Source organism: Corvus hawaiiensis, chromosome 9, assembly GCF_020740725.1.
Source record: "Corvus hawaiiensis isolate bCorHaw1 chromosome 9, bCorHaw1.pri.cur, whole genome shotgun sequence".
NCBI classification, from domain to species: domain Eukaryota; kingdom Metazoa; phylum Chordata; class Aves; order Passeriformes; family Corvidae; genus Corvus; species Corvus hawaiiensis.
In genome coordinates this window covers 30,820,088-30,837,914 of record NC_063221.1, presented here as the reverse complement: position 1 = coordinate 30,837,914, position 17,827 = coordinate 30,820,088, and the positions used below count along the sequence as shown (strand labels likewise).

General features: G+C 42.9%; 1 protein-coding gene across 4 annotated transcripts in view; it reads right to left on the bottom strand.

Annotated features, from left to right (window-relative positions):
* Window positions 1-17,827, bottom strand: part of PATJ (PATJ crumbs cell polarity complex component) — a 140,715-nt gene that overhangs the window by 19,158 nt on the left and 103,730 nt on the right. For all 4 annotated transcript variants that reach the window (XM_048312764.1, XM_048312761.1, XM_048312763.1 and 1 more), the window contains exons 31-34: window positions 14,685-14,756; window positions 14,254-14,371; window positions 13,543-13,676; window positions 1,628-1,711 (exon numbers count right to left, since the gene is read on the bottom strand). In XM_048312764.1, coding sequence (XP_048168721.1) covers window positions 1,628-1,711; window positions 13,543-13,676; window positions 14,254-14,371; window positions 14,685-14,756 — 408 coding nt within the window. The remainder of the gene's footprint in view (window positions 1-1,627; window positions 1,712-13,542; window positions 13,677-14,253; window positions 14,372-14,684; window positions 14,757-17,827) is intronic.

Below are 17,827 nucleotides of genomic sequence, written 5' to 3'. Positions count from 1 at the left end.
GCAGGATGCATTAAATGGTGATTTTCCATTTTTTCCAATAGATGGCACACCAGACCGCTCCTGGAGCACCCAGCTACACTTCTCTTACCATAACCTGAGAAGGTTTCAGCATTTTAGTAATGTCAGGCAGAACAAGAAGTTCTGCTTAAATGTTACAGTATTAAAAAAAAACCCTATTGCAACTTGAAACTTAAATCTCCTAATTTTTCCAAGCCTGATCCACAGATGCCCTTTAAGGTGTTTGCCAATATTCTGTCAACAAAATCATCTTTTATTTCTTCATACCAAAACATATCAATACTTAGGCATTTTTGAAGTCTCTTTAGGAAGTAGCATGAACTGTAGCAGAGTAACCACAAATGTTAATCCACTTCCAGAAGTTTTAAGGCAGTGAAAATATTTCTCAGAATTTCTAGAGAAACAAAATTCTAATCATCCGTAATTTTTCATTAAGATATATGCAAAGTTACAATCATACTTAATTTTACACTCAGGTAATTAAGACTAATCTACAGAAATCACATTCTTTAGTACCAATCCTGCACACATTTATTTATAAATACATTGATACTCTTTCCTCGACACAGGCATCTATGTGTGCTTTATCACACTAATCTGAAACCAATTCAGTCATCTTTTTGATGAATACAGCTTTTAAAAGCTGAAATAATAACAGTATTATGGCCCACAAACATCAGCACTTTCCTGTTTGGCCAGAGAAGAATTAATTAACCCGCCCCACTCTTACCCCCCTAATTATCATGCTCTGTTAATAAACCGTTATTTATAAAACCAAAACAACATTCGGCCTCAACACTAACAAAAATATTTGCAGTGCAAGAGCTGTAAAGACAACTCCCCAAGTACCCCTTGCTATTTTCTTAACCCTACACACCGAGGCCTTAATGGCCATGCTGGGAATTTGTCCTGAGCTGACAGCAGAGCTGCAAAGCAGCTGCGCTGAACCCCTGCCTGACGAAAGTTTCATTTGCAGACCAACACTTCTCCCTTAACCCTTTCCCTCCACCTTTTCTGTGCTTGTCTGGGGGAAAAACACCAGATTTATTCACAGCAACCATTCCCCAGCTGGATGAAGCATGGCCTGGGGGAGCTGGTAGCTTCTGCAGGGATGCTGGGAGGGATGCTCACAGGGATGCTGGGAGGCATACTGGGAGAGAAGCTGGCAGGGATGCTGACAGGGATACTGGGAGACATGCTGGCAGGGATGCTGACAGGGATGCTGGCAGGGATGCTACAGCCACCCTCTCCTCCTCACCCCACGTTATCCCAGCTCAATGTTTGGATTTCAGGCAGAGCAGAGATACTGGAGCGGCGTTAGGAGCGCATGCTTCCGAATGAAAGATTAAAGAGATGAATAATACTAAGCTATTGGACATGACAGCTGAACTATGTAATTCAAGAACTGCCTTGCTCAATTAAATTTAATGTATTCTCAATTTGTACCTTCAGTTTATATGAATATATAAGGAAATATGAATTTTTCAGGACGTTCTTAGTGACAGAAGGGAAGCCTCGAGAATGGATCCTATTCAACCTACAAGGGACCTCTGTTGAACTGAAAACAAGTCTCCACAACCAGGCACAGACAGAGAGAAAGAGATTTTACCTCCAGAATCTGATCGCCAGCCCAAAGTCTGCCATCTCGGGCTGCGGCCCCCTCCTCATAAACTTCATGGATCACTATGGCATCCTGTGGGAAGAAGGCAGTGGCATGAATCCTGCTCCCGAACACCCCCAAACTGGCCACCATGACCCACCCCACACTCCCCACCAGCTCCACAGTTAAAAAATACAGCACTCCAAGTCAGGAGAAGCAAGACTGTAACACAGATTTTCAAAATTTCCAGTATTTTGGGATAAGAAAATGACTCCTGTAATCAAGAGCCAGTAAAAAGGTACAAAGGATTTTGTTTCCCACTTCAGGGTAGTCTTGTCTAGAGCTTCTTCCATCATTTTTATACATTGGCATCAGCAGCACATGAACTCAGTGTGAACTGTTGTATTAATATCGTCTACTTTTAATGGTATTATTTAAAACCAGATTCTTTGGAGCTATGAATATTTTTAGGGACTTGGCATAGACCTCGGCTTTAAGCAAGAGCTGAATGCCTTGTGGTAAATAGTGCTGGTTAAATCTGTAAGAAATGAAATCCAGAAGAAAGGAACAATGGCAAATGTTAGTTTATTACTGAGGTTGGAAAATGTAGGCAGTGGCAGATGTAGCTTCAGGGAAGGTTTCAGTGATTTAATCTTATTGCCAGCAATAGATGTCCCCGAAGAAAAAGCATTACAAAGAACATACTGTTCTCTTGCTGGTGCTTTCCCTTTGCATTGTTCTGGTTTGTTTCTTTTTTTTCTTTTGTTCTTTTTCCTTAAAAAAATATATAGGTGAACATCCTGCTGCAGTGCTTCAGCTTGCAGGATGGGATGCTCCAGTGTGCAAAACCTGCTCCTCTCCCCAGCGACACCAGCAAACCCTCGGCCTCAGAGCTGAGCCACCAGTGCTGCCTCTGGGTAAACACGTGATTTTTAATTGCACACATAGGTTTTGGATAACCCATTCTTAAATACACCCTCCAGAAGTGCTGTTGTGAAGTCCCCCACCAGTTGGATGTACAAGCCAAAGAGGAGCTTTCCCACAGTGCTCCCAAGAAAAGGTGGTGAGGTTGGAGCGTGCGAACCCTGCTGTGCGACGGCTTCTCGAAGCAGGGGCAGGGAATTGCTGCTGGGGTGGGAAAAGGTCCCTCCATGCTTGGAAAACACTGTTGGATACCTCATCTCTCATCACCAATTCACCCCCTGCCCGTGCTGCCTCACGATCCTTTCCCAGCACATGCTGAACAGAAAGAAAACTCAAATGCCCTTCGGATAACGCTCAGATCCTGACACCACCGAGAGCACGATTCCCTTTCATTCCCTCTACAACTTATTTAAGGATGTGGACTTGCTGGAGCACGGCACCACTGCCACAGGTCCCCTCTGATACATGGACACCAGTCCCAGAAAAAAGCCTGGAGGACTGTAATCACAAATGGATTACAGCTGATACAAGAGTCCCAGATGGGGGAAAAGAGATTTCAATCTGCATAAATGAAGGGGAAACACTGTGAGCTGTGTACCAAGTAATTAAGAAAATCAAAAGAGTGGTTTGATTAAAAAATAAAATAAAATCTAGATATAGATACACCACTGGCAACTAGAGGGTTTATTTGCAATAACTGGAGCAACAAATACTAACAGAATAGAATAACATGGGCACGTCCATCTCAGCAGCCTCTGTGTCTTAGATACTCTCCCTGTTGTGGGGTTTGGGTTGTTGTGGGGTTTTGGTTGGTTGGTTTGGGGTAAGTTTTTACCTTTGTTTTACAAATGCTGGTGTTACTCCAAATCAACACAAGAGACTTTTACCAATGAGAGAACACAAAATATTGACCAGCTTGTTAAGGCAGCATCATTCACCTGGGACACAGCAGGGCAGGGGGTGACCATGAGGCTTGGTAGAAAACTGGCAGTGTGACCATGGAACAGCACACTGGGCACGCACACAGCATGGTCAAATTAAACCTTTTCAGACTGGATTTAATCTCATATTTCCTAACCTCAGAGCAAGGACCTTTCAATCACATCTCTTTAAGTTTGTTTTTCATCTGTGGTTGCTTTTAAAACACCCACCAACCTGGAGTTACCAGCTTTTCCCAGCACTGCTTTATTAAATGTAAAACTGCACATACCGAAGGCTCAGACCCAGGAACCACCAAATGTTATCAGTTTGGATAATCTGCATCATCTATTTGAAAAGGCAACACTTCAGTGTTACACTGTGGTTCCTGCATGTGCGAGAAGCCAGACCTAGGACTAAAAATACACATGGCATGAAAAGGTACATTCCTGCTCGCTCTGTGCCTACCCTGCAGAAGGAAACATCTCGCTGACCTGCCAAAACACTGTTTTTCTTAAGCAGGTTTTTTTTGAAGTAGTGTAGCTGAACCAGGCTTATCAAATCCATTAAAAACAGAACAGAGCAACGTGTCCATGATGCACTGTAAAGATTTCTAAATAGTCCATAAGCATAAATACCAGCTTAATTTTCCTTAGCTTATGAACCATGGCAAACATCTCTTTCCTCTGATACTCCTGGGATCAGCTCGAAGTACTTAAACCAGAAGTAATTTTTTTCCACTGGATCTAGTGGGACCTGGATAAGACTCTGTTAGTTTTGATCATCCATGACAAATCACTAAAACCAAACTGCTGATGCTAGTGAACATTTTTAATCATATCAATATTTGAAAGAACTGTATGCAGTGCTGAGATGTCATACTCCAACCACCTAACCAAGCCCCAAGCTGTAATGACTCTATCAACAGGCATGGATTGAAGCTGGAACACCCCTCTCAGTGCCTCAGGAAAAAAGTAGGATCCATTATGACTAAAACAATACATTTATTTAAAGGATAGGTTTTATTTTCTGGACATCTGCAGCTCCTGTTTAAATTAAATGTGTGCTTGATAGCAAAACCTACATAGTTCAAAATCAATCAATCAAGAGGGATGAAGAGAAAGTGGTGTCAATGTTCAACTAAAGGTTGTGAATTCATGGTGGCTCTGGACAGATTTTCCCATCCCTCCCCACCTCCTTTCACCACCAGTTTCATACAGATTATGGCTCTCCGTGGTCGAGCTTGGCAGAGTCACAAAAACTGTTCGTGCAGAAGGGGAAATAAAAACACTCCCGTATCAAGAACACACTTGTTTAAAAAAAGATACCCAGCTGCTGAAAGCACATACTTCATAAAGTTTACAAATCCATTCAACAAACTGGGGCTTTAATCTTTGTATATTTTGACAAAGAACAGTCTGGGACCATTACACAAACGGGCAATTAATGCAGAGCTGAGCAGCTCTTGCCCGGGACGGAAGGATGCGGAGTACGAGCTGGGCCACGTAAACAGCGTTTCTCCATGCTAAACAAAGTCCACGCTGGCAGGTGTAAACTGAGGCTGTCCAGCCATGAAAACACTGAAAGAAAGACAGACTTGAAGGGAATTTCTCTGCTACTGCTGAGATTGCCATCCTAGGCTCAAAAACGTTTGCATTGAAGGGCCTGCAGTCCAAGCAAAGGAAGCTGAAGGCACTGACACAGCACTGCCACAAAAATCACCTGCAAGAATGGTTCCCAAACGTGGCAGAAGTACACCTGGTTGGGATATGACGTGCCCCAAACCTGTTAGAAGCAGAAATGGTCACCAAACCTGCCACAAAGAGAAGGTATTTTGTAGGGTTCAGACTTGAGCTGTGACCCCTCACCAGCAGAGTATTGCTCTGCCTGAGAATACCACTGTGACTGCACAGCTGTTGAGCAAAGGGAAGGCCCAGGAGTGAGAAAATGAGGGTCTGGCTGTGGAAATAAAGGCAGAGAAGCAGGAGAGCTCATGGAGCCTCTTGGTCAACACCTCAAAGATCAAAGCTGGTGCAGAGTGAACAACGACTGAACAGTGAGGGCAAGGAGCCTGACAGAAATTAGCACCCACCTATGGAAAACAGAGCTGGTACCATGTGCACAGCATGATCTGCACTGCATTGCCCTTCATCTGAGGAGGGAAGAACCCTGAACTCCCAGGGAGATGGATCTCAACTCCTCCCCCCAGGCTGTGGATATTTTTCTGCTTGATTTATAACAATTCAGAGACCTGTGAGGGGAAGAGTATCACGCTCACCCCTCAGCAAAGGGCACAAACAGACATGTTAACTCTGAAATCAAATTCAGGCAGATGGACAGCTTAATCTTTGTATCTTAAATGTCAAGAACCAGTATGGCAGAGACCTCAGGCGAGGACCACAGAGCACTGCCCTGATTGAACCTTTGGGAGAAAGGTGGTCAAGTCAGCATCCTACTCAGGAAAATCACTGACCAAGTGATCCTTAAAAGCCTGCAGGAGCAAAAACCATGGTGAGAAAGTCTCACAAGCTGCTGGCTTTAGGCTTGGACTGTTCACGTGTTCCCTGCAAGTTTACAGCTCCTGAACCAGTCTCTTCAGTGTTTCTTTTCTACCATGCAGCTGTTCTTCAGCAGGACAAGCAGCAGCTTTCCACTGAAAAGCCACTGCAAAGCAGCCCCCAGGCTGTTATTGGGAATGCTGGGAATAGAGGGTGAGGGAGGAAAAGGACACAAGATATGAAGGAGGCACAAATATTAAGTACCAAGAGTATTTTGATGAAGTTGTATCCTGTGATAAAGGCGGGTCAGTATGCAAAAAGGGGTGATTTCAAAGGATGTGGAACAGAGAAATTTCCATATTCCTGGTGTTGGCTGGGTTTGACAAGGAAAAAGGTCCAGATTGTGGTAAAGAGGCTTCCTGCACAGTACTGACCAGTCCTGCACTACTGCAAGTCCTACTGCTTTAACTGAGCTGAACTTTGCTTTGAGTTTGTCTTTGTTGAGCTGTTTCAGTCCATGAGCTCCAGCCATCATTGGACAGGATCAAATGCACCTCACAGAAGGAAGGTGAACCACTCCCCACTGAGGACTGCAATAATCATCACAGAGTGACTGAGAATGAATCCTGCCACCAACCATAATCACATACTTGGTGCAGGGAATGAAGCTTTCTGCATGGATTCGAGCACTTTTCCTGAGGAAGACAAAAAGTAAACTACATATAAAAACCACGCTCTGGAAAATACGGGTTCTGATTTAGTTGATACATTGTGTTTTCCTAAGCTAACATTACACATTTCCAACTAATTTCCTACATAGCTACAAATGTTACCCTGAATTAGCACTATTAAGGATAATAACACTGCAAGGGGTTTTGCTGACTGCAGGATCAGCGATTTATCTCTTTCCCAGGGCAAGCACAACACCGTTTGTTATTTCCTTTTCAACTTCTATAATACTTTGTCCAGAGTAGTAACATCGTAAAAATTTCATTTTTACAGGCTGGTTCAGAGATAAAAGCAGAAAACAACTGGTTGCACAGTGAGTTTCACTGGAGAATTAGCCCCACGCAGGAATCCCTCAGTAGTTAAAATAAACCCAGCTGCTGGTTACTTGTAGGCAGAGGAAATGACAACTGCTATGATCTCTGATCTTCCATTTGCAGACCCAAATGGTATCTCTAAGATAACTTTTCAGCAAGGGAGGGTGAAGGTCAAGCCCAAGCAAATCACTCGACTTCTTAAGGGGGTTGTTTTATCTGATGCATCGTGCTGCAAATGCCTCCTTCTGGCACTGCAGGATTTTGCCATTGCTGGCGTTCACAAACCATTAGCAGGCACCCCAAATCCTAAGCCAAACACTACTGCAGTAACAGAGGCTGCAGAATGTAAAAATGCAGTACCGTGTTAATGCAGAAATGCTTCACATTGCACGAGACCCAGAAACTGCCCCGCTCAAGGTCAAAACAAAAGGTCTGTTTCCCATTTAAGAACAAGCCTTTGCAAGAGATGGTGTTCACTTGCCAACTTTCGTAAAAAAGATTAATCCACAATATCAATATGAATATAATTTTTCATACTAAAATACAGATTTATTTTAAGGAAGTGGATAGTATTTGTATTACATTTTATAGGCCCCTATAGTTACATCTGGTCCTTATTTATTTAAATTTTATTCAGCTTGCATAATATTTTTGCTTACAGTTATATTCTCTAAGATCAGAAAAGCTAAAACCTGAAAATTCAATGGCACTATTCATTAACATTCCTTCGCTCTGCAGTCATAGACATTTGCAAGCTCTCCTTTGATTCTGAAATAATAAAACTAAGGTAATAAGATGTTTAGTGTAAAAATATATGACTTAAGTCAGAATGATAGAAAGAGCTATGTTCCTGTGAATCACATGCCAAAGCAAACCAAAGTTTTTCAAAAAGTATACATGCTCATTTTAGAGGGAATAATAAAACACAGAATGACATATTAAAACCTTAACTCTCTCACTCTCATTATTTTATTAAGTAAAAAAAAAAAGAAAGTTTGCAGTGTACAGAGCATAGCACAGGTTATAAAGAATGCATGAGGTGCTGAATGTGTGTGACACAGGAAGCCAGGGGTTTCAACCAGCAGCAGCCAGGATCCTCCTGAAGTCCATCCTGACAGGTCCTGCTGCTTTTGTATATTGTTAACTTAAATTTTACGGTTGATTTACATTCCTGGAAGACACCAGCTCCTCCAAGCAAGGCCCTGCTACGCAAGCACGCCCTACCATCAGCTAGACCCTTGCCAAAGACCCATCAAAGACATGATTTGCAAAACTTACTGCCCTAACTCCGTTTTGTGACAACTCATGTACAAAGCAGCTTGGGTTTGTCATGCTCTCGCAAGCCAACGTCCTCCTGGAACGATGATGAATCCAGCAACTCTATCTCAGCATTATCCAAGCAGGAGTCAAGGCCATTCCTCACAATTTCGAGCTAACTGCATTTAGCACCCTGTCATTAAATTGCCTTCTGGTTTATAAATGTGGGAGAGGGTTTAGGAGGGATTGTAGTTTTTCCCTCTCCCAACCGCAGACTCTCCCTCCACGATACCCGAGCCACGATTAAAAACTCAGGGCTCCTATTCCCGTTTTTCATTCCATTGTTCCATTCACTGTGTGGCAGATTTAAAAGCAGCAGCATCTACAGCCCAGATATTGCTGGAACCCCCCTGAGGCCAGTATCCCCCTTTTCATTTGTGGTTATAAGGAGAGCATATTTCACTAGAACTCTCTCAGTCTTAGCTGCACAGGATGTCTGTCTATGGAGTCACTCAGATGTTGTCTGTCTATACCTGATAAAGATATTTTTTGCCTGGATTTCAATATAACTGAAGTGGGGAGTGTGGGATGAAAGCCCAGCCAAGGGAGAACCCGCTCAGTGCCACAGCAGTCACAGAGCCCTCATGCTTAGGAAGGTCCCCACTGCTGACAGACTGCAGCAGGGCACAAAGCAGAGCTCTCAGGCTTGGCTTTAGAGCAAGAACAGCCTGATTTTGGCAGCATGGAGCCCTCACAGGGTAATTATCCCTCACAGCTCCAGGGGCAAACACTGGGGCTTGAACAGCTGCAGTTACAAGTCACAGTTTTCCTGATTATTCCCTTGCCCTGCCTTAACAGATGGGGTTTATTCAAGGGATGACTCACCTGGACTGACAGAATGAATCTAAATATTCTTCTGTCAACCTGCATCTCACCCTCAGGAAGCTCCCCAGAAAACCTTCTGGGCAAAGCCAGGTGATCAGGGAAGTTCTTTCCTCCCCAACTCCAGTGTTACCAGCTCTCCCACCAACTCATGTTAGCTGAGCACAAGCATATTCTGTTACATTTTGTGTTCCAGTTCCCTGGCTTTGTGGATCGCTTCATTTTACAGATGGAGTACCTTAAAGTTTGTTAATTGCCTTAAAAATGCTTTTTATTAAAGTCAGCTGAAAGCAAAAGTACAAAAAGAAAATTTACCACATTTGAAGTAGACAACCCAGTATAAAAAATCCTGCATAAGAGGTTTGATGTTGTTTACAACAAAAACCACACAGGACAAACACTGTTTTTCTTCCTTTCTGTGTAAGGTTGAGATAATGACCACTCCCTGCCTACTCCACCTCCAGAGAGCCCTAAGTTACAGCTCCTGCAATCTTCTTTTATATCAGAGGTGCCTCTTCAGCAATTAGCTGTGATTTCAAGCCCCAGCTGAGCCTCGGAGCCCTCCTCCCTCCCAGGTTCTCTAACCCTGCCTGGAGGAACATCCCCAAACCAGCCTTGAAACTGCTGAACCCCCTCGGGCATGTCTGAGTGTCTTAATCACTCAGGCAGCAAAGACAGAGTCAATAACCACCAGTAATCAACTCGACCATCACTAAATTATTCAGCTGGCAGCAAAGCAGTGCCCCCACCCTGCAAAGAAAATGTTTGTACCTTAGAGCAGTGCTTTTTCCATGTATTGCCAGAAATCAAATCCTTCAAAACTGACTATCCTGGATCACAGAAAATCATTGCAAGTTGTTAACTGGACGAGACATGGCAGCATTCAACCACTCTGGGGGGGATTATGGGGTTGGGATATCAGAGAATCATGGAATGGTTTGGGTTAGGAGGGACCTCAAAGCCCATCTCATTCCATCTCCTGCCATGGGACACCTTCCACTAGGCCAGGTTGATCTAAGTCCTGTTCAACACCCACAACCTCTCTGGACAAACCCCACATGCCACCTGATAAGTACAATTTAAAACAATTCCTTGATGCCCAGTCCTCTAAGGATTTAAGATGAAAATCTCATGGGTGTCCTGGGGAGCAGCGTTACAGCCTCATTTTGGGGATGCTTCTGAAAACACTTCTCTTTTTTCCCCCTGTTCTAAATTCCCACTCTGAAGTTACTTTTACAAGTTTGATTGGACTACAACCAAAAAAAAAATAAAAATCACAAACTGAAAGCCCTGTGCTTCAGCCAGCTCCACTCTGCACTTTAATTGCTTTAAAGCAGAGGCCATGTGTTGTGTTCTCTCAGGGGTACATGGGAAGGTGAAATGAAAGTGAGTGAAGGAAAAAAAATACTTACAAAAAATCAACGCTTACAGGGAAATGAAACAGAACTGCTCCAGGGCTAGAGCAGCCTGAAGATCAACAACATGAAGACAACTCCCAAGGACAATCCTTCCTTCCCCATGCTTTTCCTGCAAGCACATCTTTCCAGCTGTTGCTCCCCTGCTCCTCGAGCACAGAGCCCCAATCCTGGCTTGTAATACATCACTGGAAAGGGTTTGGAGTTTAATGGGATGGACATCTCCTCACCAAAAAACATTGCACAGGGGTTAAGACATCACTTTCCAACCTCCTGAATGAGTTAACCTCCCTGCTCACAGGCTGTATTTTTCAAGTCTCTACTTGGTGATTCCTGATGAGATTCCCGAGGTTATGACTTAAAAGTTACACTCTGTATTTCATTTTGAAGCAGCCTGTCCCTGGCTGCCAGATTTATTATTCCAAAAGCTGGGCCTGTACATCTTGTGCTCAAGGATGATATAAAATATTCTGAGAGAGCTTTCCCATCCCACGTGCGCTGCTGTTGAGTACCCTCAGCTCAGCATTTTCAGATCAAGAGCATTTCAGTACAACATGGGTGAGGCCCTTATAGTCTTGCCATGTCCATTTTAGACTTGACACGTTCTGAGCAGCATTCCTGGCTTCCCCCATGCTGATAAATTACTTCTGAGATCCTAGGAGCTGGGGTTCGTGTCCTTCAGGGGTTTGCAGACACTTCTGCTGAAGCCAATTACAGTTCATTCCAATTTCTCTGCACTGCAGCAAACAGTGGATCTTGGACACAAAATTCCTGCCACACAACAAAACCTTGAGACCTGATGAACTCCTTCGATTTTGCCTTTTTTAAAATACAAAAGATGCCCATCTGTGTAACTGAGTTAAAACCAAATGACAGATAGACAGACAGATACATCACTCAGCTCCATGGACCTGTTTTGTTACGTTTTCTCTCTAAGCTATGAAACTCAGAAACACAGAAACTTTCCTCCAGCCCTGAGCAGTATTTGCTTTGACTCCTCGTTAGGTCATGTGAACTTCATTTCGATTCTTTTCAAAAGGTTTTCTGACTCCAGGACTCAAAAAAAAAAAAAAAAAAAAAAAAGGAAGGCATCCAAATAATTTGGAGAAGATCAGAAGCACAAAGTAGACAGAAAAATGGGAGGTTCCCTGCCCGTGGCAGGGGGTTGCAACTGGAGGATCTTTAAGGTCCCTTCCAACCCAAACTATTCCAGGATTCTGTGATCCCACCAGCTGTGGCCACAACCCTGAGTTCCTGCCTTGAGGAGAAGGGCTTGCAGGGACTGTTTTGGAGAAGGAAGTTATGGAGAATCCCAGAGAGGCTCTCTGCACATGGCAAATGATCGGGTTAGACTGTGGTTTCCCAAAAGCACCTTGTTTCTATGAAACACCATTTCTTGCCTTTCAATGAGCAGATTCAGAGTTAATGAAAAGAAACAGGGACTCATTTTGGTAAGTCCTGTAAGTTGAGGATCTGAAAAGTGGGAAGTTGGACCTCCCTCCCTTCATGGTTTCAGTTACTGCACTCCAGTGCAAAGACTTTTAAAATCAACTCCTAGGAGGACACTTTAATGAATAAACTAATGAAAGCGTAATACTTAACCAAAAGCATTTACTCAATTTAAAGAATAAAACCCTTTGCATTTTTCTCATCTGCTCTGTAAAGCAGTTATTTACAATTTTCATTTATTTATATTAAAATCTCATGAAAGACACACACCATATTGCATCTGACAGACTGCCATGTACTATTTCCAAATTCCAGTTAAATGAAAAAGCAGGGAGATGACTAACATTGAGCAACTTATTTGAATTTACTCAACACTGAGGAGCTTGACAAAAAAAGGGACTGTGGACAAAACTGTGCATGGCTGGAGAGAGTGAAAACTAACTCGGCTCCATCTCCATGGGACACAGAGCAATTAATTCCAGCTCTACCTAACTGGAGACTGGGATAAATGGGAGAAAAACCTAAATTTTTTCCTATTTCAGCTTTAATGCTGTAAAAGATCCAGCCCACACTCTGCAAAACAAAACTTTCCTTTTCCTTCTGAATTCCTTTCTTCTTCCCTTTCAATTTTTTTCCTTCTTTATTTTATTTTATTTGGGTTTTTTTTGTCTGGAAGAAGATTACTACATTGCAACTGTCTGTACGTGCTGACACTCACTGCACTTTGATGCTTCATGATGCACCTCTATGATATTTTGGGGAGTAATTGCATGTACCAGAGCAGCTCCACTACCTGAAGAGTCTCTGTGTCAGGGAATTCAGGAGAACCCAGCAAAGACACCTCTGCAACAGACTTGTTTACTGAAAGAACGGAATTTGACATTTAAAAAACCCAATCTGGCTTCTTTTACACTGTAGCAAAGCATCTCTCAAATGGAAAAGTGGAGAGCAGACAGCAAGAGCAGAGGCAGAGGGGGGTTTAGCATCACTAATTTGCTGAGCTCACGCTTGAACTGATACATTTTAATTCATCTGACGACAGTTTTTTTAAAAACCATCATATCCAAGAGGCAGATTAAGCCAAAAGACACAGAAAACAATAAAAGATTACCTTTGGTTTACTTCTGTTCTGCAAGGGCTTTTGCTGGCAGGCAGATAAATCACAGTTTGTTTAAACAGCTACTGAGCATTTCTGCTCTCAAGACAGAGGCGTTATCCTTGCTGAGACAGCTCTACCTCTGCAACATTAACTTCTGGTAACTTACCTGCTTGCAACTCCTAATTCACAATGCTTAAATAAAAGAAAACACATTTGCAACCTCTGGCCACAGCAGAAAAACTACTGAAACACAGTAGGAACAGGAACATCATCTGATCTGACACAAGGCAAAATTGCCAGTTTTTTAATGGAGGTTATAGTTGGCTTGTCCTCCCTGTCCTGAGCAATTTATTAAAGCAATTACACATTAAGGGCATTGTTATTTTCCATGTTTCCTTTGTCTTTGTCTGCAGCAAGTATGAGTTTAACAGAAACTCACCAGTGGAGTGTCCTTGCCCCCGACGATGCTGAGCCCGAGGCCTGAGCGGCCCTTGGAGATCTCTATGGTCATCTCCTGCCCTGGAACTATGGGACATGTTGCTGGATCCACAGGCAGTGGAGATGGGAAGACACCTGAGAACATAAAAAGAACATAGTAAGTCACACAACACAACAAGAAAATGAGAACCACCAAAGGAATTGTGTGACAACAACTAATTAAGCTTTTGTTGGCTCTTCAGCGTAACAAAATTGAACTAGAGAACCACTCTGAGTCACTTCTGAAGTCTCTAAACCAGAGTGACTTGAGTTCTAAGAGTAAATGCTCCCAGTAAACGCCTGTGAGGACATTTAATTTGGTTTTAACCTATACAATTCATATCATGATGGCAAGGGATACTCCATACAGGACAGATAAGGCCATATTCCAGCACCATGGAATGGATAGCATATCCCAAATTGTCTTTCCTTCTATTTCAATCAAAACCAAGATCATCTTTCTACATAAAAGTCAAGAGAAACAAGTGAAGACAGCTTCAAGCTCTCAAAAATTGTGAAAGGAGAGAAAAATACAGACACTTTATAAAATAACTTTGAATAAGTCATTAGATGTTCAAAGAAACAAAACTTCAGCAAAAGTTATCTGGAAAACAAAATCTTGGGTTAGGGTACTAGAAATACACTGAATTGTGGAAAAATCACTGGTTCCTACTACGGCTGGGGACTTCTGCCTCGGGAGAAAGGTAAGTGGGTGCTGGCTCCAGGGGAATCTCCTGTGAGCTCACGGGGGCTTTCGTGGAAGATCTGGACTGTCTGATCTGGTTGAGGACCTAAAAGCAAAGCAGAAGCAAGAGAGATCAGTGATCAGTCACAGGAAGGGGGATATGATGAGGTCATTAGCATCAGCTGTTGATTATCGTGCCTCGCTAAATCCTCAAAGTCAATAGAAGGAAAACAAGCAATTTCCACACATTTAAAGAGGAGCCAGTAATTTTTTATGCTTCCATCAATAAAATTAGTTTAATGTCTCCCCAGTTAATCCCTTCCCCCCATAAATCACTCAATCTTCAACCAAATCAAGCCCTCAGGCCCCTCCCTTACTGGTTAACATAAACACACAAACATTTCCCTAAACACACATACATTTTCTGGGAGCTGCTCCTCTGTCTCCTGCTGATCTGCCACCACTGGTGTGTCAGCTTTACATTTCACATCCTACAAAGTCAAAAAAGAAAGTGAGATGTATTGAAAATGTCTCATTAGCTTCAATAAAATATCTTGCAAAACTCAGGAAGATGGTTCTAGGGAAATACAGTGATATTTTGGAGGGACAGGACACAGGGAATGGCTTCCCAGTGCCAGAGGGCAGGGATGGATGGGATATTGGGAAGGAATTCCTGGCAGTGAGGGTGGGGAGGCCCTGGCACAGGATGCCCAGAGCAGCTGGGGCTGCCCCTGGATCCCTGGCAGTGCCCAAGGCCAGGCTGGACATTGGGGCTTGGAGCAACCTGGGACAGTCGGAGGTGTCCCTGCCTATGGCAGGAGTGGCACTGGGTGGGCTTTGAGGTCCCTTCCAACCCAAACCAGTCTGTAATTCCATGATTTCTTCATGTAAGCCCATTTGTAGCACTAAACAAATCTGAAGGCCAAAACTGAAAAGAGGAAAAGCTGCTGTGAGCACAGGGAATATCAGGAGTTACTAAAATCCCACCCCTCAGTTCTGAAGGCATGCAATGCACAGGAGGGATTTTTGGGGAGGAGATTATCACATGTGCTCTGTATTGTTGCAGAGCAATGTGAAGCTCTGGAATGACTGGGACAGCAATTCCCAAGCTGTACAGGGACCCCTCAGTGCCCACAGCAGGAAGGGGTTCAAAGTCATCTGCTCTCTCCTCCCCCTCCTTTTTTGGCTCTCCTAAATAAAGCAACTGCTTAAAATGCATCCTCCAGCCTCATTAAAAAGGTCTCCAACAATGGTACCTCAATCACTGGCTCCACCTTTAGCCTAATTTCTTTCTGTACCTTTGCAATACACTAAAATATATTTTTATCTCCTACTTCTACAACTGCTTCCAGACAGTTACAGTGCCCTCCCTTGTTAGCTCTTCACTAAACTCAGGCCCCTTTGATCCCAGTAATAGTTAATTATCTTATCCCATATTAAAAACCCTGAAAAACAGTCTGTTTTGCAGAAATTATGAGCACCAACTTCCAAAGAATATTTCAGATCTTTTTCAAATATTCAAAAGATACTCTGCATTTCAGAAAGAATTTCTAATTAAGATGACAATTTATAAATTAAAAGAAAAAGTAAACACAATTGTAGGTAACTCAGCTTGAGAATACTGGCCTTGTTTGCTGGAGTTTTGTTATGTTAAATCATGCCAACCCCCACAGGAGTTCTTTTTTCCCCTTGAATTTTTCTCCAAGCTTGCTGTAACTCTACAACTGCAACTATTATCCAAAAGGATAACAGGAAAAAAGATAAAGTGGTGATCTCATTGTATTATCAGAGGTGTCAGGGGAGAAATGAGAAGACTGCTTTGTCATTTTCTGAGAGATTGTTTTAATGAGCAATGAAAAATTACTTCATACTTCCCTTTTTCATTGTGGTATGTGACTAAAATCTGAAGCTTCATCTTGCACAGCAAGTAAGCACCAGGCACCACCTTTACACCTCTCTGATCTTTTAACTGAGGCTGTGCTAGAGGTACCTGAACAAAATAAGCACCAAATACACCCAGCATTTGTCAAAAGCCTGCAGCCCAACTGGTTTAATCAAGTTCAACCCCCTCAACTCCATCCCAAAGCACTTTCACACAGCCCCTCCTCTCTGCCAGTGTTTCAAGGGTGTGTTTTCTGTTTGTGGTAAAGACAGATTATTGTTCCAAGTTCAAACCTTTAAAGGCAAATGAATCCATTCTCACCTCTGTCAGATTAAAACTTCCAAGAGCATCTCAAAGCCCCCTCCATCAATTCTTTTCCAAGGACACCTTACGGAAAGTCAGATTTCTCCAGTCCTCAGAAACCCAGGGCCTTCTCTGAGACCACCTCAAACCTCAGCTAATAAACACACAGACTTTGCCTAGCACTTCCACTGGCTCCAGTTCAGAAACAAAGTTGTTTTCCTTCCCCCTTCTTATCATCCCAGCCTACAATGATGTCCATTATACAACTTTATAGCTTTTAAAGTGATGAAGTGACAACAAAGAGTATGTTGTGAGAGACTGACAAATTTATCAGCAACAGATGAATAGAGAATGATGTGAATTTTTTAATTTTCCTTTTATTACAGCTGTCACTTGGTGAGACATCCTGCCCATGCTTTGAGCTGTACATACTTGTGGAAGATCTCTGCTGATAAGCACATACTTTTTATTTACTCAGTGAACTTGATCTTACTTGTTGACTTTTACATTCCTGATTTCTCCTGACATATGACTGAGAAATTCAGTAACAATGGTGAAGTAGCACTGAGGCTCTGGTAGCAACCCTCATGCTATGAAAAACAAGGCACTGTTTTCTTTTGCTTCCACACTCCCTAGAAGACTGCAAGGGAAATCTCCCTTCCCAAAATACCAATTTCTCTTGTGCTGCACTGCAGAGTCAAAGTCTTAATGCCAGTTGTGCCTACAAACCCACTCCCTTCTGGCCAGAACCATCAGCACTCCCAAACTGAGATCCACTCAGAAGTATTTCCCATGTAGGTTTAAAATCCTGTTGGTAAGAAAACTCTGAAATGATGAAACTGGCTTTTACTGCTCTTTTTCATCCATTTATACCCATAAGCCAAGGGCTGCCCCAACTGGAGGCATTATGGAATGAGCAGTTGGACCTACAGGCATTCCAATACTTCTCCAAGTGCAGGCCTTTGCCTTCTCTTACCTCTCTGCCATTGCCCTGTTTGGACAACTCTTTTTCTTTCTTTTCTTTTACCTTTCAACTTCTACCCTTTGGCTCCAGAGCTCCCTTCTTTCTGGTTCCAAGTCTGAAAAGAAGCTGCCAACATATTCTGGGTTTCCTGTGGTTCCAGAGGTGTCTTCCCTCCACACCTGCCTTGGATTGCTGCAATTTCTTTTTCCCATTAAATCCACTCCTCCTCCAACACCACCCAAAGAGCTGCACAGCACAGCAGCCTACACCAAGAGTTCACTTTTGTATAACATATTTCATATGTTTTTATCCTCTTCAGTCTTTGAGCAATTTCTCCTATTACCTTGCAACCCCTCTCAAATTTCTTGCCAAGCTGAGCAAGAACTCCAATAAAAACAGGTGAATGACACCTG